The 26555-nt window shown below is 39.2% G+C and overlaps 1 protein-coding gene across 2 annotated transcripts in view; it reads left to right on the plus strand.

Moving 5' to 3' along the window:
• LOC124805359 (cuticle protein 19.8-like) overlaps positions 1-25858 on the plus strand; it is a 42761-nt gene extending 16903 nt beyond the window's left edge. The window contains exons 1-2 of one of the 2 annotated variants that reach the window (XM_047265900.1): positions 20404-20432; positions 25554-25858. In XM_047265900.1, the coding sequence (XP_047121856.1) occupies positions 20421-20432; positions 25554-25787 (246 nt within the window). In that variant the 5' untranslated portion in view covers positions 20404-20420 and the 3' untranslated portion in view covers positions 25788-25858. Of the gene's footprint in view, positions 1-20403; positions 20433-25553 lie in introns of those variants that run through there. The other variant, XM_047265901.1, reaches the window with a different exon arrangement.
• The last annotated feature ends 697 nt before the right edge of the window (positions 25859-26555 follow it).

The following is a 26555-nucleotide window of genomic DNA, read 5'->3' on the forward strand; positions in this document are numbered from 1 at the left end:
TATGAGAAAGATTATTATTAAGAGATTTCTTTAAACATTTACATATACGCGAGGCTGCTTTTACCTTACACTACAACGCTCAGGCTCCGCCATCGCTCCACCTCGACCAGCCCAGCCAACACGATACACCAGACCGCTCGCTAGCAACTACTTACTCCAACTGCTACACAGTTCCTACTGCAGTCAACACTGCTCTTTGGTCTGAGATTCTCTTATAGCTTACATATCGCAGGCAGCACGTGAGCAATCCATCGAAATTACATCTGCTCGAGTGCGCTAGTAAGAAATTCCTTAACCATGGACCTCTTACAAGGTGACTAAACTGTTTTTAAAAGATTGTTACTACTAGTACTATTTGCTGTTGTACTGATTACACAAGTGACCAATAGTTACATTCTTATCGCAAAGAGTGGCATTAACGCCTGACACAGTGCGTTACAGTTTGTGAAACAAAATATGAACATCGTCCTCCCCGCATTGTCCATCCACTACATACTTTGTACTTTGAACCACGTGTCTATGATAGTGAGACATGTACGTCACATATGCAAACGGATCTCATGGAAATGTTGTGTTCTCAGAGTTTGAGGAAGCTCCTGCAATAAACCAGATTTCTTCGTTAATGACTTCATAACAATGTATGAATTAATTGACCGTTCAACACAACACTAGTATAACGATTACTATTGGACGCAACTTCCTAGAGTGGAAGACGCCACGTAAAGATGGTTCATTTTCCATTCTTCTTGTTATTCTGGTTCTTTTTATTTGCCCACCAGTTTTTCATTGTTTGCGAGAATTTAGCTCTTCTTTCTTCCCTCCATTTTGTTCAGGATATTGCAGCTTTTGTCTCTGGCTTCACCTCCCATTTCTCTACTTTTATTCTATGGTTCCTTACGTATATTTCTTCTTTGCTGATTTTTGGCTAATTCCAAGTCTTTATTAACATTTTGGATTCATTCTCCTCCATTACCGAGGGAATATACGTATTTAACTATTCATTTTGTTAGTTTGTGTTCGGTAAACCTCATTACGTGGCCATTGAATTTGAGATCTCTTTCCCTCGTGTCCGTCTCTATATTAGAATATTCTTCAATTTTGGACGTTTTCTGTAGTCTACATCCATTCTCGGTCCATCTTGGTCCCAAAATGTTCGTCATTATTTTTCTTTTTTCTTTCTTTAGATTTTCTTTATCAGTTTTCAGTGGACCTCTTACATAACCCTCCACTGGGGGGGGGGGGGGGGGGGGGGCAAAAATTTTGCAGCGATGGTGAGTCAATTGGACTTGCCACGAGCAACAAATTTTTTCCAAATTAAATTTAGTATACTAAGGCTACAGTCACAGAGTATATACATAATTGTTAAGAATGAAATAGAGTGCACACGCACTGAGTTCAGAACCTATTGAGAAATGACAAAATGTATACGCAATGAGTACAAAATATATTAACAAATGACATAAAGTGCACATGAACTGCATAATTCTTCACCATTTTACAATAATTTAAACATATTGAGAATTGAAATAAAGTGCACACACACTATAAAAGTCTTTACCATTTTACAAGAATTGAAACATATTGAGAAATGAAATAAAGTGCACACGCACTGTAAAAGTCTTTAGCATTCTTTTACAAGAACTAAATACATTAAGAAGTAACATAAAGTGCACACACACTGTTAAAGTCTTTATCATTTTTACAAGAACTAGGAAAGGAATTGGAAGGATAGCATCATGGATGTAGAACAGTAGGTAGCACGCAGCTGCACTGAAAGTCCATATCTTTCTACAGAAGCACAACACCAAGTGAGACAATCTGAAGTTCTCTTTCCTGAAGTATTTATCAGTGTAGCCAAGACACTGAAATGTTGCATTAATATTGTATGTTATCATTTTGGTAGTACATTAGGTACACCAAACAGTAGGTCCACAATAGCATCTCCATCATTCAAGGTGGTGGACAGCTTGATATGTCAGCACCATATTCTTGTAGAATCCATTCTCTTACATCAACCTAGAATTAGTGCAAAAACCAAATATAGTGTTCCATGATCATGAGGATGGACAAGGCATATGGATATTGCAGTAATTGCTGGTAATTAGGTCAGAAGGTGAAGGATATATTAGGTCTTATGCTAGTCATCGTTCAGAATTACACTAATGTACCAACTGATCTGAATAATTATTGGCACTCATTGACTATTTACACAGCATTTAAATAGTATATATAAAGTAGTACAGAACATTATTCATAAGTCATATCAATACAGTAGTTATTGGCACTCATTGGCCAGTTACAAAGCATTTTTGATGCATTATTCACAAGTCAACATTCAAAATGAGTTAATTATTGGCATAGCATTTATGCATGTCATCTAATTATAGTAATCATTAGCATCATAAGTCATCTCATTATAGTTTACAGTAATCATTGGCATTGCATTTATGCATAAGTCATCTCGTTACAGTAATCATTGGCATCTTAAGAAATCTCATTACAGTAATTAATACATAACATTATTCATTAAGTCATCTGCTTACATTAATTAATGGCATAGCATATTCATGACTCCTCTCATTACAGTAATTATTGGCATCATGTCATATCATTACAGTTTACAGTAATCATTGACATTGCATTTATGCATAAGTCATCTCGTTACAGTAATCAGTGGCATTCATTGGCCAGTTACTAAACATGTAGCAAGTACTGAGTATTACAAAACACTATTCATAACTAATCTGATTGCAGTAATTATTGGCACTCATTGGCCATTTACAAAGTATTCATATAGTATTACAAAACATTATTCAGTATTATTCACAAGTCATCATTCAAAACATGAGCTATTGAGTGTAGCATCAAGCTACTGGTGTTTATATATGATATCATGCAAGTGACATAAGACATATTTAAAATGTAAGACATTTGAACTATTACTCAAGGTCGGTAGTCCAATAATACATAGACATAATGGAATCAATACACAGATTAATTTGCATTATCTTTAGGACTAAAATTATATCTTAACCTGGTAGCACTTTTTTGTTTTTTTTTTTTTTTTTTTTTTTTTTTTGCTAGCAATGCATTGCGTTGGGATCGATAGTTGCTGGGGCACGAAAATATTTGTTTTTGACTTATTGCTGGAAATAAGGATTAATAACGTCATTTGTCGTGAGTCAGCTGTAGCAAGGTTATGAAACAAGTACAGTATATGTGATCACATTTATAAAAGATAGACACAACTGGGTAAAAATGCAAGTACTAGAACAGATTTAATAATTAAGTGCTTATAGCATATCAGTATCATGAAAAGCTTCTCCTGGAAGAAATACAAAGTACATTATTGAGCTGAAAGAAGAAATGTATTCATATTATGCTGAAAAGAAGTAAACTTCGAATTAACAGGTAATGAAACGTGTACTTAATACGTATGTACTCTAGCTGTCTTTCCCAAAACATTCAGTCATTATACTATGTGACATAAGGCATACTGTCAAAAGGAACTGTAACAAATACTTAAATAACTACATAGTATCTCTTAACTAATACAAAATACATAATCTCCATCATCATCATCTTCTGCAAAGAAAAACTTCATTGTTCATATTACTATAACTTCATCATTACCATCATCTGCAAAGAAAAACTTCATTATTCGTATTACCATATTCTTCAAATAACTGTTCATCATCATTAATTATCATCTGCAAAAAATAGACACTTCATGATTGATATTCATATTACCATTTACTTCATACAACTGTTCATAGTACAGAGTTTCTTACTTCTGGCATATTCATCACTAAAATTAACATGTGTAGTTCTGTCTGACAGCATGCATCAATTGCCTCGTATTCTGAAAGAAAAATAATTAGTTAAGACTGCTATTATACAGTGTGTATACTATATTCTTGTTAATGCTTGTCAATTATTATCCATTTACTGTTCATGACAAGGTATTGCCTTTTTTTTCGTACCCATGGTAAAATTTGCATTCCATAGTAAACCACTGTAGATCTGGGAATCGGAGCAAAAATGTCTACAGCGGCCATGTGTCTCAATTTAACGGGTACAATGGGATGTAACGGAGGAATAAGTGAAGTCGTGTCTGATTTTGCTTTCTGGCAGATTTTACATGACGCTAAAACTCAACGTTTCTCCATGTTGGCAAAATAACAGTTCTGTCTCAGTATAAGAAAACATTTTCTGGCTCCATAATGTGCGTAACTTAAATGAGTATACCAAATTAATTTGTTAACAAGCTCGTCAGGAATACATAATAACCAGCTGTTGCTGTCAGGGTGAGAGCGGCGAAATAGAATATTATTGCGCACAGTATAATGGTTTCTAATGGTAACATTATTCCTATCTTGCCAAAGGCGTTTAATTTCTTTCCACACCTTGTCTTTGCTCTGCTCCTGTGCTATGTCTCGTAATGACGATGAAATGAAATTTTCAAATGCGACTTGTTGGATATACATGACGTTAGAATTTGCTTGGCAGAAGTTTGTTGCGATGTCTTACTGATCGTTGCTAATAGAACGGGATAGTGCGTCTGCTACAATATTTGTGTACCGGGAATGTGAACAATTGTAAAATTAAATTCCTGTAAATAAAGTTTCCGTCTGCTTAAGCTGTCGTGTGCAAATTTTGCGGAAAGTAAAAACTGTATACCTCTACGATCTGTGCAAACGGTCGTATGTCTTCCATAAAGAAAATGCCTAAATCTCGTAAATGCCCATACAACATATAATGTTTCAAGTTCTGTGACAGAATAATTCCGTTCAGCAGGTGATAGAATGCGACTTGCAAAGGCGATGTTTTTAATTTCTGTAGTACCGTCTTCTTCAATTTTCTGAAAAATTTGTACGCCTAAAGCGGTGTTAGAACTGTCGGTGGCAATGGAAAAATTCTAGTAAGATCTGGGTGTGATAAAAGAGGTGAATTCAACAAGGCATGTTTCCAATTAACACATTCAGAATGTGGTTGGCTATCCCAGGGCCAAATAGTGTTTTTACCCGTCAATTGGCATAATCTAGGGGTGTCTAAGGCAGAGTAATGAATAAATTTACGGAAAAAGATTATTAATCCCAGAAAACTGCGTAATTGTTTCTTTGTCGCTGGAACGGTAATGTCACGTAAAGCTTGAAGTTTTTCCGGGTCAGGCGCAATGCCTTCTGCTGAAATTATATGTCCAAGAAATTTTATGGAAGTTTTGCCAAAGTGCGATTTGTTAAGATTAACTGTGAGTCCTTGCGCACGAAAAGTTTGCATCAGTTGTTCCAGAATCTGAATATGTTCAGACCAGTTAGCTTCTGCAATAAGAATGTCGTCTACATACCATGTGATTCGGTCTGTAAGTTCCGTAGGAACTTCAAACCTCGAATAGATGCAGCTGAAGAAATTGATAGACCGAACGGTAATTTGCAGAATTGATAACAATCACCAAAACAGAGAAAAGCTGTGTACTTTCTGCAGTTCCGTTGACGCTAAATTTGCCAACATCCCGATTTCAAATCTAACGTGGAATAAATAGCAGTACCATGAAACTTCTGTAAAAGTTCTTCTAGTGTCTGTGGGCGATCTGTTTCATTAATAATAATGTCGTTGACATGACGCGAATCAAGTACCAGGCGAAGTGATCCATCCTTTTTCTTAACAATATGGAGCGGGTTTATGAACGGACTAACTGCCGGTTCAGTAATTCCTTGGTCTAGCATAGCTTGTAATTCTTTCTTAACTTGCTCTCTGTGAATATATGGACTGGGATAATGTTTGGCTTTAAACGTATCGTGCTGTTTAACTTGAAATTCATACATGAAGCCGGACATAGAACCAGGGACGTTGTCAAAAACTGGAGCTTCCTGTAAAAGAATATTGCGTAGCTGAGTACGTTCGTAGTCTGTATTTGCACTGCTTTGTTTAACTTTATCAGAAATCATTTGCATAACTTTATAGTCGGCTTCGTCTGGTGTATTATAGTTTTGTACGTACATAACTGTGAACAATGTGGAATGGCAGTCCGTGTTACGCGATGTAGAAAATACCTGTGTTCGGTTAATTGCCTGTTCATCTGCAGATAAAGCGTGCTGAAATTCTAATGCATGTTGTACGTTCTCATCCTTTAACATTATACAGGAATTTTGAAAGTCAATAATTGCGTCATGTTGTACCAGAAAATTCGTACCTAAAATAACGTCTGTTGTCAATATGGGAGCAATCCAAAAAATTGAGTGGAACGTATGACCTGCAATACAAAATGATAAGTGTGTCGGTAATTTTACATCTACTCCTTTACCAGATACTGCTCCTTTTACTTTAGTTTTGCGTAATGGTAACGTAGGATAAATATTCTCTTAGTTACAGTCATTGAAGGTTTCTTCATTTATGACTGACATAGGTGATCCAGAATCGATTACTGCTGAAAATGTGGATGATCCAATATTTACTTCAATGACAGGGTGGGAAATTGTTTTTTGAATTACTGGTTTTTCATGCAAAAGTGTGTCTCGGATGTCGTCAAAAGTAATAACATTTTCGTGAACAAGATTCTGTGTGTCAAAAGTATTGCTTACGTTGCTAGAAGATGCAACCTGTACTATATCTAGTCAAATTCTTTCTGTCGTGCTGTTATTTTCGGGAGGATGCTGTGGCATTTCAAATATTGGTACTGTTCCGTTATTTCTTCCTGACGTGTTAGGTTCGGGATGATATCGACTGTCTGGTTCGTTCATGATAATTTGTTATTGCGGATGATTCTGCTGCTGGAAAGACCTACTGTTATTAAATGTACGCTGAAATCGGTGCTCGTTACTTTTACGTCTGTCTTGATAGTCATTGCTATACGGCGCGTTGCGATAGGAATTGAAATGATGTGTTTTCTGTACGTACTGATTTCCTTGTTGCGGTGCGTTACTATTTGGTGGAGCCGACGCTATACGTGTAGGCGGTGAAACAATAAAGCTTGGTTGACCTTGCACATTACATTGTTGGTTAGGTATGCTAACCGGCTGGTTTTGTTGTTGTTGTGGGGAAAATCTTCTATTGTTACCAAAATGAGTTTCCTGTGGCTGAGCCGGCCGGAGTGGCCGTGCGGTTCTAAGCACTACAGTATGGAACCGAGCGACCACTACGGTCGCAGGTTCGAATCCTGCCTCGGGCATGAATGTGTGTGATGTCCTCTTGTTAGTTAGGTTTAATTAGTTCGAAGTTCTAGGCGACTGATGACCTCAGAAGTTAAGTCGCATAGTGCTCAGAACCATTTGAACCATTTTTGAACCTGTGGCAGATAATTTTGACGATACTGATAATTAAAATTTTGTCTGTTATTAAAGTTCTGGTGGTTGTCATTCCTGGAGCGTCTATCACCTTTGCTATTAAAATAGCGTGGCTGGTCGTAATTACTGTATGCTTGTCGGCCTTGGTTATGATGAGAAAAATTTTTGTTTATGAAAGAATAGTCTGATTGCTGAACTTCCAAAAGCTATAGCAGATCTCTAAATGCCAAAATATTTTCTTTCTGCTGTCCTGTTAAAAGTGATACCATTAACGAGCGTGGTAATTTAGAAATACATAACTGGATAAGTGCTGATTCACTGTATGGCTCACTTAAGTATTGGTTTTGTTGTACCATATGTTCAAAAAATTGCGTGACAGTGAGAAAATTTGAGGTCTCATAATTCGGTAAACTAATTAATTGATCCTTGATTCCGCGCTGAGTCGTTTTCGACCAATACGCTGACAGAAAAGCATTCTGAAATTCTTCTACCGAGTAGCATTGTCTCGCGATCGGTCTCATACGACTTACCGGTTCGCCTTCCAAAAAACTACAAATAAATTCGAGTTTGTGTGTTACGGGCCAAGTTGGTGGAAAAGCAAAACTAAATTGTTGTATCGAATCTAAGGGGTGAATTTGTGTTCTGTCATTCTTAAATACCTTAAATTTTCTCAATGCTTATAATCAAAATGATCGTCTCTGTATGTCTGAACAGGTTCAGGATTGTATGATAATCTGTTTGTCTGAGACTGTTCGGAATCTAAGTCATGTACTTTCTGTAAATTACCTAAATTATACTGGCTGTGTGAGTGTGAGAAATGTTCGGAATGTGGCGTATGCTGTGCCCTGTTAGAGGCTGAAATATTTTTCATCTCTGTCACTTCTAGCTGTAAAGACGACACTTTTCTACACAAAATATTATTAGATGAACTCATCTCACTGATTGTCTGCTGTAAATTTTGGAGTTCGGGTGCCTGATTGAACGAAATTGGTGACGTATCGTCTGAATTAGTGTCATTGTTATTTTCGATAACCTAAATACGACTGGCCAATTCATCAAATTTTTCAGTCAATGCTTTAACCTGATCATCAATTTTAGTGTCACAAGCATTAATTTGTTTTTGGATTTTACGTGTGGTTTTGTTTAATTTCTTAACGTCTGCTTTAATAGCATCGGGATCCTGAATTAATTCCAACTGTTCAAGTCTGCTGGTCATTGTCTGAAAGTCTACTGTGTAAGTATCAGCTTGTTGTTGTTGTTGTGGTCTTCAGTCCTGAGACTTGTTTGATGCAGCTCTCCATGCTACTCTATCCTGTGCAAGCTTTTTCATCTCCCAGTACCTACTGCAACCTACATCCTTCTGAATCTGCTTAGTGTATTCATCTCTTGGTGTGTCAGCTTTTGTTTTAAGAATGGAGATTCCATCATGCGATTCAGTGTTTAACTGTTTGATAGTGTTAATTTCGTCTGATACTGTCGCAATGTTGGTGTCTACGTATGTTTTTGCTTTCGTAAATAACTTACGCTTATCGTCCAGTCTCTGTGCCGTAATTGTTTCCATGACTTGTTTCTTTACTTTATTCTGTTCCTGTATAAATTTACGGTAACGCGTTTCACTGTTTTGTAGGCGGTGATTAAAACGTTCGTCAATTTGGTTGTTCTGCTGTTCGAATTTCTTGTCCACTTTCGCATCCAGTGTGGGTGAAAGTTCTGCTGACATTAATTTAAACTCGTCGCGTAACCGTGTTGCGTTTTCTAAACATTGTTTCGCAACTGCACCAATTTCATCTCTAAGTAATTTTGTTGTAGCTGCATGTGTATTACATATTTCTTGTGCAACGGATCTAATTTCTTCACTACTATTGCTTGCACTAGCCTTAATTTCCTCACGTAACTGTTTTTTAGTTTCGTTACATTGCTCGGCAGCGGCTGTAATCTGTTCAGTAAGCTGTTCAGTAGAGGTGTCAAGTTTTTCATTAATCTGTTTTAGATTTTCATTAAGTTGTTTGTAATTGTTGTCTTGTTTTTCATTCGACTGTTTGAGATATTCATTAAGTTATTTGTAATTGTTGTCTTGTTTTTGATTCGACTGTTTGAGATTTTCATTAAGTTGTTGTTTGAGATTTTCATTAAGTTGTAGCAATAATGCCATAACTTGACCCATGCTAAAATTAGCTGCTATATTCTCTGTGCTGTGTGATGGTGTATCTGCGTTTGTTACGTTATGTGTAACCATTTGGTCATTGTCAGATTCACAAAAAGGTTTGCCAATCGGATGTGCACTGTAGGTCACTACATCGGAATCAAATAAATCTGACATATTTTGAGTACATTGTTGACCTTCGTTAGAAACAATTATCTGTTCGCTACGTAAATTTCACAAATCAGGCGTGTCAAACTGGACAGCGTTCATTGTAACGGAACGTGACGCGTCATCAATTGTTACATTTACGGTGGACATAATTGAATTTGTTTGCTCATGATTAGGATCAAAATCATTACTAGCGATCGGCACGCACTGATTATCTGTAGTTAGTGGATTATCACTATTACACTGCGCGTCGCTAGTATTATGGGTCAAATTATTCGAGTCGACTTTTTCACTCATGGCACATCGCGATGTACTGTTAGCAGTACTTCGCGGCATTTTCACAAGTCAACGATAAGCACAAAATCAAACAAAGACAAAGCAAAAATGGAACAAATACAGTGACAACAAAGAGCAATAAAATGCCGATGATCTGTGAAAGAAAGGGTGACAAATCAGTAAATGCGTTGCGCCAGATGCAAACTACATTTAACAATAGTGTAAATAAGAGCAGATATATGACTACTTCTCATAAATTCGCAAAGAAAATACGATCCTGGCCGGTTGTCGACAAGTTTAAACCCCCACAGATAAATAATATGTCTAATAACCTCCCAACAGTAAAATAATATAAGTATATAATTCAGATTCAGCGTAACCTTCCAACAGATACACTCCAAATCCTCCCAACAGTAAAATTTCGTAACCTCCCAATAATAAAATTCAATTATTTATATCACTCATATTCAGCGTAATCTCCCAATAAACAAATTTTGTAACCTACCAATAAGACAATGTGACTAACCTCCAGATAAAAGAATGTGACTCATAGATAACCTTTCAGTAATTGACTGTGAATTTAAACTGGTGAATTCTGGACGTCAGCAGCGCTGCGTCATGGCCCTGAAAGATAATTCTGAATAAACTGATAATTCTTACCTCAATATGGTCGCCGGATAACGCGTATATATCCGCTCTTATAATAATTTTTTCTGGCACAGCAATGTGCAATGCTAGCCGATAGATTACTCATGTATAAAAAGAAACAACTGATTCTTCTTTACAATAATCAGGATGACCATGGATGGGATAAATTAGTAAATTCTTTAAATTGAAATGAATGATTGTCAAAAGTTACTTCTTATGGGAAAGATCATTATTAAGAGATTTTTTTTAAACATTTACATGGGACGTAATATAACAATACTACACATGCGCGAGGCTGCTTTTACCTTACACTACAACGCTCAGGCTCCGCCATCGCTCTACCACGACCGGCCTAGCCAACACGATACACCAGACTGTTCGCTTGCAACTACCTACTCCAACTGCTACAGAGTTTCTACTGCAGTCAACACTGCTCTTTGGTCTGAGATTCTCTTATAGCTTACATATCGCAGGCAGCGCGTGAGCAATCTATCGAAATTACATCTGCTCGAGTGCACTAGTAAGAAATTCCTTAATCGTGGACCTCTTACAAGGTGACTAAACTGTTTTTAAAAGATTGTTACTACTAGTACTATTTCCTGTTGTACTAATTACACAAGTGACCAATAGTTACTTTCTTTTCTCAAACAGTGGCATTAACGCCTGACACAGTGCGTTACAGTTTGTGAAACAAAATATGAACATCGTCCTCCCCGCATTGTCCATCCACTACATACTTTGTACTTTGAACCACGTGTCTATGATAGTGAGACATGTACGTCACATATGCAAACGGATCTCATGGAAATGTGTTCTCAGAGTTTGAGAAAGCTCCCGAAATAAACCAGATTTCTTCGTTAATGACTTCATAACAATGTATGAATTAATTGACCGTTCAACTCAACACTAGTATAACGATTACTATTGGACGCAACTTCCTAGAGAGGAAGACGCCACGTAAAGATGGTTCATTTTCCATTCTTCTTGTTATTCTGGTTCTTTTTATTTGCCCACCAGTTTTTCATTGTTTGCGAGAATTTAGCTCTTCTTTCTTCCCTCCATTTTGTTCAGGATATTGCAGCTTTTGTCTCTGGCCTAACCTCCCATTTTTCTACTTTTATTCCAATGTTCCTTTGGTATATTTCTTCTTTGGTGATTTTTGGCTAATTACAAGTGTTTATTAAAATTTTGGATTCATTCTCCTCCATCACCGAGGGAATATATGTATTTTACTATTCTTTTTGTTAGTTTGTGTTCGGGAAACCTCATTACGTGGCCATAGAATTTGAGATTTCTTTCCCTCAAGTCTGTCTCTATGTTAGAATATTCTTCAATTTTGGACGTTTTCTGTAGTCTACATCCATTCTAGGTCCATCTTGGTCCCAAAATTTTCGTCATTATTTTTATTTCTTCTTTCTTCAGATTTTCTTTATCAGATTTCCTGTATAGTGCCAAGGTTCCGCTGGCATATAACATTGATGGTTTAATAAGTATTTTGTAATGTCTAATTTTGGTATTTTAACATAAGCATTTTTTTGTTATAGAGGTTTTAGACTAATCTTAAACCTTTACGAGCGTTTTGTATTCCTTCTTGTTGTGCATACTTTTCAGAGATAATTTCTCTTAGGTATTTAAAGTGTAACAGTGTGATTGGTTATTTCTCCATATTTGGTTTGTAATTTGAAAATTTCCGAATTTGTTGCTGTAATCACTGTCTTTTCAAATGATATCTGCAGTCTGACTTTCTACACTCATTCTTTTAGAGGTTCTATCAGTTTTATAGCCATGTCACAAGAATCTGGCATTATTGTGAGATCACCCGTGAAGGCTAAGTAGGGGATTCGTAGGTCACTTTTTTTGGTTCCTAACTACTATTATTATTATTATCATGTTTTAGTGCCTGGTGTTAGACACAAAGCGCTGGCAGGCCGAAGTCTTCCATGTTCCGCCATATCAGAAGTAAGGAGCCCAGCAATAGAGTGATTTACAATCAAAAGGCCTAAGTTTATAGCACATATTTTAAACTGGTTAATTTGCAGTTCGTGTGCCAGATGTCGGTCATGCCAGTATTACTAGGGCGAAGAGTAGTCAGGAGAGGCACATTTCGTAATTGTGTGTAGTTAGTTTTTGGTTCCGAGAAGGAGTTCTATGTATCCTTCACGATGAATTGAGAATCGCTTCATTATTCTATGACAATGCTTGCTAGAAATACGCAGTACAACTGTGTCATTGGTTCATAAGCTCGTGTGTTAACAGAACATCTACGAAAACAAAGTATCATTAACCTTTTGTTATTTAAAACAAAAATGTCCGCAAAATTCTTATCTACACAGAAATTTTTTAGTATTACAAATTTTCACTAAATGAACATCAATTTTCATCATACAATTGAAGTACGATAACTGGTTCGGGTTGCTTTCTACACTCATCTTCAGATCGTGCAGAGTGTAAAAAAGCAGTGAATATGCATTGTAGAAAATAATCGCAAGTCGTAATCATGGAATGACAACACATTCGTATTCCGGACCAACAAAACTATGACACTATGCAGAAGTAAATTTCAATGGCCGAGCGGTTCTGGAACTGCGCTGCGGCGGTGTGGTCCTTTCCGTCCCTTTACGACGGACCTGCACCTACCTGTGAACATTGTCTCAGCAGATCATCAGTAGTAAAGAAGAGTGAAACCTACTGTACTTCGACGTGAACCAGGCTGCAATCAAAGTCACTAATCTACGTTTCGGAAGAAAGTTTTTTCACTAAATGAAAGGTTGGAAATTTTGTTGTCAACTAATATATTCTGAAACTTAGGTAAACAAATATCACAGCCAAGCCCGTGGTGATCTTAACACAGTCACTCATAATCCCTTTCACTCATGGTGTTGCATTTCCCGAAAACTTAATAGCTACAAAAATACTGATTGTTTTTGATTGAGAATGCTCGCCAAATATTAAGTCTATTGGTACCAAATGCAGTCACATTTTTTTGCCACCGACCTGCTAAATAGGCCACGTGGAATATATGTCTTTTCTCGTCACAAAATTCACTTAAATATTCCGAAATTTCTACACACACATCGAAATAACTATGCCGTCACTTTCCAACACTTTTGATGTATGAAACACTGCTAGATCCGGCAACGTATCGTTTCCATCGGAACTACTACTACACACCTTAGATCTGTTTCATGGCTGGGCTTCGACTCCTCTCTAGAATACTCTTTCTCTACCAGCAGAGAAAGGCGCGCGAAAAATATCGCTTTACCATTGGTCAGTTTACTTAACAGCCAATAGCAAAACGACATTCTCCCGCCTCATTCCGCGCTTTTCAACAATAACCAATCGCAAAATAGTAAACCTAACGCCTGCACTTTTTACCGACGTAATTATCTATTATGCTGAAGTTTTGCTTATGTATAAAGTTATTTTCTATTGCTATTTATACCTGAATTAACTTTATTTTTCAAATGGTTCAAATGGCTCTGAGCACTATGGGACTTAACATCTATGGTCATCAGTCCCCTAGAACTTAGAACTACTTAAACCTAACTAACCTAAGGACAGCACACAACACCCAGCCGTCACGACGCAGAGAAAATCCCTGACACCGCCGGGAATCGAACCCGGGAACCCGGGCGTGGGAAGCGAGAACGCTACCGCACGACCACGAGATGCGGGCACTTTATTTTTACCATAAACTTACTTTACAAATCTATTCAACAAAAATCCCGTTTGTCCACATCCATACTTCTTCGAATTGTTCCCACACTATATCCTACTACATAACTCGTTAAACAATTATCTTCATATTAACCTTAAACCACACTCACGCATCATTCTTACTGCTAAAACACATTTATAACATTTTACATACACAAACAGAAATAATAACACTTTATGAAAATACTAGAACAGTTTATGAAAAACCTTCTATTACTTTAGTGCACCCTAGTGGGCACCATCGAATCTAACATCACAGCCCCCCTATCCAACATTGTCCTCTATCGGCCGATACATAAACTACGTGTGCGTCCAGTCTCGCGTCACCATCTGTCATTATCCAGCTCTGAGACACATCTCCCACTTAACCGCCTCCAAGGCAGGATCGTTATACGGCGCTACGCCTCAGCGCGACCGCTACGGTCGCAGGTTCGAATCCCGCCTCGGGCATGGATGTGTGTGATGTCCTGTCCTTAGGTTAGTTAGGTTTAAGTAGTTCTAAGTTCTATGGGACTGATGACCTCAGAAGTTACGTCCCGTGGTGCTCGGAGCCATTTGAACCATTTTTTTTTTTTTTTTTTTTGTAAATTTCAAGGTAAGTGACACAGTTGTAAACCAAAATCTCCCAGGATGACGGTAATATAAAAGTAAATTGGCCGGTTGAATTGGTAAAAACTGCATCTAAACTTCTTTTGCTTTCTAAAGTTAAGATAGCCATTAATGTAGACGGGGTTAGTAGCTGTGGGAGGGCGGTGGGGGGGGGGGGGGGGGGGAGAGAGCGGTTGTTTGAGGGTACTGTGTGTTACTGTGCTGCTGTGGTAATAGTCTGAATATGATCAGGAACAACTGCTCTAGAGGAAATCGGAAATTAAAGCGGTAAGTGGAAGATCCTAGAAACACTAATTTCATCAATTTTATTGTGATCTTCCACCTTATCCTTATTTATAACGAGATAGCAAAAGTACGAAACGTCGTCAAATCTGCATGTAAGTTTGACCCATCAGTAAACTGACTGCCAGCTGTTAATGTTTGTAATTTATTTCGATTACTTTGTTTTGCTCGTCATCGTGAATGCAACAATAAATGGCAAGTTTGTCATAGGCGCTACCGATTAGACCTCCAGTTCTATTTCCCAAATGATTGTTTGGGTATAGCGTGTGCTGCGATTATACAAATATTATTAAATGCTACAATTAAACAACTATCATTAAATACTTCTGTCTGACCAAAGACATGTTTAAGTCAGCACTAACTCTGTTTCGTTTGTATGAGGTACTCCATCTCTCTGGCATCCAGCAACTTGGGAAACAAGCATTTGAGTGTAATGTGTCGACGTCCTTTGTTGATTGAAATTTGGTGCTAAGACGGTATACTGTAATGATGATCAGTCGTTGATCCCAATTTCACAAAAATTACAAAACGATTTAGGATTGATAATTTAGTTTGGAATATTACTTGCACCTTGGACCAAAGGCACACGTAATATTCCAAACTAAATTATGTGTCTTAAGTCGTTTTGTAATTTTTGTGAAATTGGGATCAACGACTGATAGTCATTACAGTGTACAGAATTTTAATAAAATATTGGTTTATTCAATTACCTGATTTCACTTTTACGTTAGGTAAGCAATTATTTTTCAATAAACGGCAGCAAAATTAAACCACTTTCACACATTATTTGGGCATTACATTTTTTCATGTTGTTTCAGTATTAAATTTAACTGTTTTATGTGAATGTCTCTATTGTGATCTGCAGTTTACGCTAAAGAGCTATCCTGATTGCTATACTGCCAGAAAAATTGCAATTTGGTTTTGTTTGGTTAAATACATACTGTTTTCAGACTAGTCTTGTCGTGATTCGTTTCGGTTTAATAGCAGCTGTTCCCGAATCTTCGATTCTAATTTTACATATTATTGGCGATGTTCAGACGACTGTACTCTTCAACGCTATTTCACTTACGCGTTGTGAGGGAAACCAGAGGAGCTATGTGAGACGTTATCCAGACGAATTTATTGTAGATTGGCCGAAAAAGTAGTTTTAAGAAAATGGTTCTGAGAACTATGCGACTTAACATCTTAGGTCATCAGTCCCCTAGAACTTAGAACTACTTAAACCTAACTATCCTAAGGGCATCACACACACCCATGCCTGAAGCAGGATTCGAACCTGCGACCGTAGCAGTGGCGCGGTTCCGGACTGAAGCGCCTAGGACCGCTCGGCCACCGCGACCGGCGAAGTAGTTTCGCTGGATTAAAAGCGATACGCGTAACCGATGTCATTGTCAAAGAGAGGGCGTGTTGGTGAAAGTAGACAACATGCGGGAGCAGGAAATAATACTATAATCAATGGGAGTGCCTGAAAGATGCCTATATCAAATATTGGATGACAAGTAGCAGAAAGTGATGTCTACAAGATTCAGCTTAAGCGTGATATTAAGTCTGAGGAGCAGCCATATAAGATTGTATTTGTGAGTTTGAAGCTGGAGGAAATTAATGATCTCGGCGCACCTTACAGAGTTCTGGGTTAATAAAGGACTTTTTTCAATGTCTCGCATACAGATGTTGAATCATTTACTTGTTTTATAGTTTCAATGTTACCTATAAATATTCACACTGTTAACTTCAGACCTAAAGAACCGTTTCTTTCGTTTTGGGAACTATTAAAATTGTCATTTTCGTTTCGGACCCTCTATCCAATATTATCTCTGTTTCATTATAAGTAATTTTATGTTGTATTCTCGATATAATTAATACTGGTCACGAATGTATAATGAAATAAAAGTTTCGTTTCACCAGGCAGCAAGCCATCTGCTTACAAAAATTGTCTAATCGCCGCGTTAGGCATATTCTGAGAGACTCGTTCAAAAATTAATAATTTCTTTTCTTGTTACGCCGTGTGTTGGATGTTGAAAGCAGTTGGCGACTTACGGTTTCTTCTCATTTTTCTATTTGTCAGTGTATCACTATGTTTCCTCAAAACTTCTCCAGACGTAAGACATAATACGCACGTATTTATGAAAAACATTTGAACTCACATGTACAAAACTCTGTACTGGATCAGACTCCTTTCTTTACTAAGATTAAAAGATATGGCTGTTTACCATATAAAAAACTTCGATATCTCCTAATTAGACACGTGTTCCTTTGTTATTTCGCTGGTTTTCAAAACAAACTGTTCGATAGTACAGCCGGCGCTACCAGAGGCGCGGACTCGTCTTCACTCATCACGGTACATTTTTTTCTTTTTCCCTTCTAAGCTTTGTGTAAGAACTTCTGCAAGAACTTTAAAGGCATTATCAAAACAGCTTTTACATCCATTGTCACAGAGTTTTGCATCAGAAAACTGAGGACAAAGTTTCTAACGTTTTTCACTCTTATATTTCATACACCTTCCCCTGTATACTGATGAAGCAGAGTAATAATTCCTGAGGCCATTGTTCATAAAACTTATTACCTTTTACGTATTCCTTAATTCCTTGTTTTATTATTTCTTTCCCTTTGTTCCAATACATCTGCCGCATATTACACGTATTGGAAGATTCTCTGTCACTGCCGCACATGATGAATTCAAAAGTAATTAATTAAGGCGAAGATGTGAGGTATGTTCTATAGTATCTAATATTTTACCGAGCAGGGTAGCGCAATGGTGAGCACGATGGAGTCACGTTCGGAAGGACTGCGGCTCTCGCCCGTGTACGGTCATCCCGATTTAGGTTTTCCGTGATCTTCCTAAATCGCTTAATGCAAATGGCGGGATCCTTCTTTTGAAAGGGCACGGTCGCTTTCCTTCTCCATCCTTTGCTAATCCGAGCTTGTGTTCTGTCTCTATTGACCTCGTTGTCGACGGGACGTTAAACACTAATCTCCTTCTCCTAACGGAATACTTGACGCGATAGTTTAGTAAGCACTTTATAATAGTTTCTTGTTAGAAAATGTCACAACAACTGCACAATGAACCTGTCATGGGTGTGTTTCGTCGAATTCATGCGAGTAGATTTTTTTTGTGTATAGTGATGTAGCTTTGCCACTATTATTATGCGGTAAGACATGAAGTAAATATAGATCATAGGAACCATATGTTCAACACTCAAATAATTATGGCGAAGTCTCTTTCCGGCTGTAACTATTTCATATATTTTGACGTTTCACAGTACTTTAACCACCATCATAATATTGATTCGGAGAAGGTAAGCTTGCGTAAGTTAAGGGGAGTAAGAGCGGTAAACTGGTTTTTCACATTTTCGGATTTTTATCTCAATATATATGTGGTGTTACCGCCAGACACCACACTTGCTAGGTGGTAGATTAAATCGGCCGCGGTCCAGTTAGTACATGTCGGACCCGCGTGTCGCCACTGTGTGATCGCAGACCTAGTGCCACCACAAGGCAGGTCTCGTGATACGAACAAGCACTCGCCCCAGTTGTACGACGACATTGCTAGCGACAGACGGACGAAGCCTTCCTCTCATTTGCCGAGAGACAGTTAGAATAGCCTTCTGCTAAGTCCATGGCTACCATCTAGCAAGTGTGGTGTCTGGCGGTGACACCACAATATAACTTGCAATTTTCTGAATAAATTGATTCATATATCATTAGAAACTCACATGGGAAGTATTTTATTTTATTATTTGAAATATAATCTACACCGTTGCGAAATGTTAAAATAATTACATGCGTTGATTCAAGATATAAAATCGGTAATTTTTTATGTAGGAGACTGTGGATTGCTGTGCTATAAAGATTAAATGTGTTTCTATTGGTAGCACTGTTAAAAACGGTACCGTATAGTTTCGGAGTATAAAGTCGCGTTGTATGTCGAAGTCCTAAGGTTTCTCGGATGAAAAGTGACGAATAGATTGATAAATCTCTAAAAAGTAAGGAATGACGCCAAGGCTAGTAATGATGAGGATTTGTTGAAAATGGAGCAGGCAGTATGGGCTACCTTCTTCCACAGGCTGTCAACTGATGAAAAACCAGTACACCACCTTTGCCCTTCTGGACCTGATTCATGGTGCAATTACCACAATGCCCAGTACTCAAACAGTTTATACAGCCATAAACATTCCATCCCAGCAGCAGTCATGGGTATCATAAAACCAGTTTACAGAAACCAGGCAAATCCTGAATTACAGAAAACGTGTCTGCTTGTTTTTGTTGGAATGAAGACAGTAAAGTGGGGATCATTGATGGTGCCATTACTTTTAATGATGGCAACACTGATAGAGTGAAAGTGCCACAGCAAATGGGAATTAATCCTGGTGAATTCGTCAGAGAACTTGAATGGATGGACAGGGTTCGCACTGATACAGCAGACTTGTCAGCACAGTTCAGAAAGAAGAAAAAGAAAATGGAAAAAGGTCAAGAGGATGATATATAGTCTGGTACAGGGCTCTTCTGAGTGAGTAAAAATAAAAAATATTAAGCATGTATTAAGTGATTTACAGTCTTTTGAAACAATAGAAGAAGTTGCTGAATATTTACATTTACTGTAAAATTTTTCTCTAAATCTCAGAAACTACTTCGAGTAGAGCATTAAAATTTTCAGAGAGTAATAACATGCATGTCGTGAGTCTTTGTAGTTCAGTAGAATCAGAACATACAGTTTAATGTCCTGTAAAAGTTGCATGTTAATGGTTACAGTGGTTCCCAAAATACTGGGAAGTCAGTTCACTAAATTTTACATTGCCCGGATATGGCGTTCAAACTCCCCTTAACACTTAAGAATCAAGCTTGTGTGACACGATATAAGAGTAATACGACACCTGATTTGAATGTCCAACAAGCATGGAACATTTTTGCTCGCTAGCAATAGACTGTAAGTTCGTAAAGTGTTGTGTTGTGCAATGTGTATTTCAAAACACCTTATTTTTTTCGATATTTTTATGAACACGAACACACAGAAACAACTAAAATGGTTCTAACGAAACTGACTCTGTCATAATTAGCTAAACTATTTAGCATGCTGTTCGTCACACACATGAAATATTAGATGCCAATCCCATGAATCTATTATGGCGAGTTCTTTCATTGGCCGCCCGTCGCTTGGCCAAGACACGCTGCCTTCGACTCGGCCATTCAGCGCCACAAGACGTGACTTGGATGCGTGCCGGGCCTACACGAGTGGTATATAAGCGCGAGACAACGGGCTGTAGCCACAGGTTACCAGTAGCCAACAAGACAGCAACATGTACAAGCAGGTGAGTGGCGACGCCGTTCGCTTGTCATTGAGTTCGTAGGAACAACATATCCGTGGTGTCTTCTACCAACGCCTATCTCAGGACTCTGAAATTGAAGCCTTTAGGGAAACGCGTTTGATATGTATTCTACAGGGTATGGGTTCTCGAATGTGCGGGCTTCTCAGCTAAAAGGGGAGGTGTTTAATATTTTTAGTCTGCGTTGTAGATTATACAAATACCGAATAAGTCAGATGTCCACTATAAGACAAAAAAAAGCTTTACGAAGATATAATCCAACTGGACCGGAAATTTGGAGATGTGATGTACATTTAAAGTTCAATTTAAAAAAAAAAATGGACGGACTATTCGTGAGGAAAAGCTTTACCAACTGTGCAAGGCAATAACGTGTTGATCCACGTCTGCCCGTTATGGAGACAGCTATTCGGCTTGCACTGATTGATAGAGTTGGATCTCCTGAAGCATATAGTGCCAGATTCTGTACAATTTGCGCATTAGATCATCAGAATCCCGAGATGGTTGGAGGGCCCTGCCCATAAGGCTCCAGATTTCTCAATTTGTGAGAGATCCGGCGACCTTGCTGACGAACGTAGGGTTTTCCAAGCACGCAGACAAGTTATTGAAACGCTCGCGGTGTGCGGACGGGCACGATCTCACTGAAATGTAAGCTCGCGGTGGATTGGTATGAAGGACAACAAAACGGGACGCAGATTATCTTCGCCCTCCCAATCAGCTGTAAGGATGCAGGGATTCGGCTATGAATTGAAATGGCACCACATACCATGTCCTGGTTCTCGGGCCGTATGGCGGGTGGCAGTCAGGTTGGTACGCCCCGCTGTCCGAGTAGTCTCCAGGCACGTTTCTCTGTTCATCGAGGCTCAGTTAGTAGCAGAACTTTTCACTGAAGACAATTCTACAACAGTCAATGTCATTTCTGGCCAAAGACGAACCACTGTGAACTCGGGCTCCGACTCTAGTGACGTCATAGTCTACTGGAGACTGTCGTAATCTCACTTTCCTCCACTTCACGCCTTCGTTGCCCTAAACGCGATGCTGATGTTAACAGCTTGGAAATGCCAGGTTGTTTATAGCGATGCAGTTACACTCCTCATGTGCATAGTGGCCGGGAACAAATTCATAAACGCTACACAGTATCCCACCGAATGGGGTAAGTGATTATTAAGGAACTATGTCCCCTTATGTGACATGTGATCCATGTCACACAAAACGACGTTAATATAATTTTCCTACATCGTGGCTTTGAGATGAGTGGTGAACCGCTGTTATCACACATGTAGAGAGTGACTTTTCTATTTTCCGTGCTGTAGTATCGGTGGTGCTTTGTGAATGGCCCAAGGTAGTTCCGTGGTGTCATCATCTGCCTGTCAGTCAGTCTAACTAAATAAAATGTGTAGCCTGTAATGTTATAAGCTTTAGCGTTTATAATTTTTCACTTAAAATTGAAATATCTTATTAAATTCCAAATCCAAATATGTACACTACTGGCAATTTTTACTGTAACTCCACGAAAAACTGCAAGAATAACACACTTTTAGATATTGTGCTATAATTTCTAGGATTTATATACGAGTTAATTTGTACGAAATTTGGCAGTGTGCGAAATTCAGTACACAGAGCCGCCAACATTAATACGCATGACGCCTTCAGTCTGGCTGGAAATGTATCTGAAATGGTTCTGGATGACAGGTACTGGTACATCATTTCGTCCAGGTGCAACCGTATGCCAGACCCCATCAGTCGTAGTGGTTGGCGAGTTTCCTTTGTGTTAGGGGTCTGGAAAACTTGCTAGCCATGGCTAACAATCGAAAGATCTCCTGTTGTCTGAACAGTACTGAACACATGCTCTCTTTCGTTATCTTGTTGAAAGATAACTTGAAGGATGGCTTCAGTGCAGGGCACAGCCACCGTATCGGCTGCTACACGGATCATCGGCTATTCGAAACAGGGGTTGTCGAGTTGTTATCCCAGTGGCACCCCAACCACCACGCCATGTGCTGGGAACGTTTGACGGTGATGAATGCTTCCTCTCAATGATGGTGATTCTCTGACCCTCCACACACGGATACGTCCATTATCATACTGTGCGCAAAAACGGAAGTCGTCTAAAAGACCGAGTGCTGCCACTTCCTCACCCAGTATCGTCGATGGACAGGCGACTCTCTGCGCTCGTTTTCCTGCTGAGACTTCCTGGGATGACAGAACTGTTTTCGCAATGCTGACATTACCTGGTGCAGAGTCGTTGCGTCGCATCTCGCACGGACATTGTCTAGCTGCACACAGTAACATTTTCAGACTCACCGAATGTGACTTGAGTGTATGATACCCTACGGTCGGTCAAATAACTCATCCCTTACAGTTTTAACCGCTAACAGTTTATTGTCTGTAGAGAGAAGTGTACGGAGAAAAGTTCGGTGAATCGTCAAGTACGGGTCATCAGTATTTTCAGCGAGTGATTGTTTTCACAAGCGAAGGAGGTACTGTATCGCACAGTAGAGAGGAAGCTCGGACTAACAACATAGCTGAATGAATGTACCTTATCATGGAAGTTTTCAGGATGTGGTGCGGTGTTATACTGTATATGCGTATCAGCGATGACGATGATTTGGCCATAGCTACAATGGCCTTCTTAAACCACAACCCTACGCAATTATATAGGATGTTCCATACTATGCTGATTGTAAGTAATCATGGCCCTGGACTAGACAAAAAGAGTTACTCCAGAGATATGCCAATCATAATTTTTACATACATGGCCCTTATTAAAATGGACGTGACACGGCGGCTGGTCATAAACTTGTAGAAATGAGGAGTAAGAATAGCCGTTCTTTTTACAAAATACACTAATTACTTGACAAGTATTAGTGGTATCCTCAGGCCCGTATGCAAACTGAACAGTGACAACAAACCATCGGTGCATTGGGAGAGGTACGGTGTACATTCATTGGTATCATGGATTTCTATTTACACGATGTGTGCTCTCCAGTCATCTAACAATAACTGTCGCAGTTTTTTTTTTTTTTTTTTTTTTGGATAGCTACAGTGCACACACCGTGTAAAGAGAAATCCATGGGACCAGTTAATATACATGGTACGTGTGATAGTGCATTCCGTTTGCATAGGGCCCTACAGATGCCAATAATATAGCGTCGAAACTCATCGAGTAATTAATATATTTTAGGAGAAGAACAGCTGTTACTCCCTATTTCTACCAGTTGTATGTCGGGGACAAATGCGGGATCTTGGAAAGAGAAACGTTCACAGCACGTTTTAACTTTTCAACTGCAGATAAGATATTACGAAATTATTTAGAATAACGCGTTGTAAATCAAAATGTGCAAAAAATTGATTTTAGTGGCCAATGTTTTATTTTATATTTTCTGGAAAAGCGTTACTGTGAATTTCTTTGTGGAACACTGTTATGTGAATATTTTAGGGGGCTATACCGTACATTTTTACGGTTTCTTGCTGTCCGACTGGCAACATAACACGTACTGATAGCCTAGGCAGCAGCTGTTAGTTGCTAGAATTAATCACAGGTAATTATGCACAGTAGACTGGTTTTAAGAGGAAACAGGATAAGTACGCGGCGCTGCGCTGTAATTTATTATAATTTAGACCCACAAATAATGGCCACAGCTATGAACATTACGAACGAAGTGGATGTGTATATTTTAACGCAGTCATTTTCTTTTTCGTCATGTATTCGGCAACAAAAACGCTTATTTGCAGTTATCCGGAATATTCCATAGCATTCCTCTCTTTTTATTTTCAGTTACGAATCATCCGTATGGACGTCAAAAACGCGTACATAGCCATTGCAATCCACTTCTTTTAGTGAAAATGACAGCTCGTAAATTTATTCCCAGGGCAAATATCTCTATTTCCTGATATGAAAAGCGTCCTATTTATTAATTTTCTGTCACGCGTACATTTAAGATTCTGTTACTTTTCTTCTGATTTTAAAAATTCTTTCGTTACACAATGTACCATTTTGAGAATATTTACGTTTAAACAAAATTTATGTTTCTTTAGGTTATTCTTTAGTAACTCCACTTATTCAAAAGGCATTTTCGGTAAATACACTGAAAATACATTGAAAGACAATGACACGATGCACCATATAGGAATTATTCGAATGGAACTGAAATCTCTAGATATGATTTACATGTAAAGCCAAACAAATGATTACGATTTCAGGAAAAAATCGAAAATTTATACAAGAAGCAGAAAAAAACATATCGAGTGAATTAGGAGTTTCTTCAGCTCTGCTCCTTACGCAGGCAGTTATTGGGATTGCAATCGATTGATGCGTTGTTGGATGTCCTCCAGAGCGACATCCTTGCAAATTCTGTCCCACCATGGTGTTAGATTGTCAAAGTTCCGAGATGGTTGGTAGGCCTTGCCCATAATACTGCTAAAGTTCTCAACTCGAAGGAGATCTGGCGACCTTTCTGGCCAAGGCGAGGTTTGGCATCCACAGAGACAAGCTGTAGCAACTCCCGTCTTGGGCAGGCGGGCATTATCTCGCTGTAATGTAAGCCCGGGATAGCTGGCCGTAAGGACTAACAAAACGCGACAATTAATATCTTTGGCATAACGCTGTTCTGTGAGGGTTACGTGGATGTCAGCCAAAGAGTTTCTACCATGAAAAGAGATGGCACCCAGACCATCACTCCTGGTAGGCGGGCGGTATGGTATCCCACCCCTATCGTGGCTTCTCCAGACACATCAGTTCGAAGCGGAACCCATCACTAAAGACAATTCTATTCCAGTCAATGAGATTCCAAGCCGAATTGATTACCGTTTAATTGGATACTTCTACCCAATTTAAGACGTAATGAGTTCACTTTGACTACCCAGTAGCCGGCCGGTGTGGCCGTGCGGTTCTAGGCACTTCAGACTGGAATCGTGTGACCGCTACGGTCGCAGGTTCGAATGTTGCCTCGGGCATGGATGAATGTGATGTCCTTAGGTTAGTTAGGTTTAAGTAATTTTAAGTTCTATGGGACTGATGACCTCAGATGTTAAGTCCCATAGTGCTCAGAGCTATTTGTACCATTTTTTGACTACCCAATACTGAATATTGTGTGCCGTTAATCGCAGGTGATCGTCGTCCTGGCCGTGGTGGCCGCCTGCCTGGCCGCCCCCGGACCCAAGCCGGCCCCCGGCCTGCTGGCCAGCTACGTGGCCGCCGCCCCCGTCGCCTACACCGCCCACGCAGTCGCCGCCCCCGTCGCCTACACCGCTGCCGCAGCTCCAGTGGCTTACGCCGCCCCATACTCTGCTGCCTACGTCGCCCCATACACTGCTGCCTACAGGGCCGCCATCTTAGGATGAACGACAGTCCTATCGGACTGCTCCACCTTTGTTGATTTAATCACCGTGAATAAATCTTCTTTCATGTGATACTGAACTTTTTATTTTTTTAATCTTTCTCTAGACCTCTTAATTTGGTATATCTCATTCCTGGCCGATTTACTCAGCTCTATACTGTCAGACCCTTACCTAATTCTTTCCACGGCTACGTCCTTGGACACTCATGTGATTCCTAGTTGATATACTCAATGCAATCTTCCTGTGATGACGCATGGCTGCGAGACATGGACACTGAACTCATTTACAAAAGGGAAACTTAGGACAGCACCGAGAGCCATGGAGAGATCAATGATATGCTATATAAGAAAGGATGAGAAAAGGGCAGATGACATCCAGTCTGTGACGAAGGTTAACGACATCTTAGAGACAGTAGGTTACCTGAAATGGCAGTAGGCTGGAAACGTCGCAAGAAGAAAAGACAACAGACGGACGAAGCTAGTACTGGAGTCCGAGAGAGCACTGGAGGCCTAGAGGAAGACCACCAGACAGATGGGACAAAGACATCAAGAAGATCGCTGGTAACACCTGGCAGGGAACTGCCCAAGACCGTCCCACTTGGAGAAGACTGCTGAAAGCCTACCTGAATCCACGACTCGAAGAGGCCACAACATTTAATGATTGAATTGGCTGATGATGATGATGATGATACTCAGTTTCATACAGCCAGAACCACACCGAGCTCTTTTCACAGCTACATTGATGAACGGTGCACCACAATCCAACCCACAC

This window comes from Schistocerca piceifrons, chromosome 7, assembly GCF_021461385.2.
Source record: "Schistocerca piceifrons isolate TAMUIC-IGC-003096 chromosome 7, iqSchPice1.1, whole genome shotgun sequence".
In the NCBI taxonomy this organism is placed as follows: Eukaryota; Metazoa; Arthropoda; class Insecta; order Orthoptera; family Acrididae; genus Schistocerca; species Schistocerca piceifrons.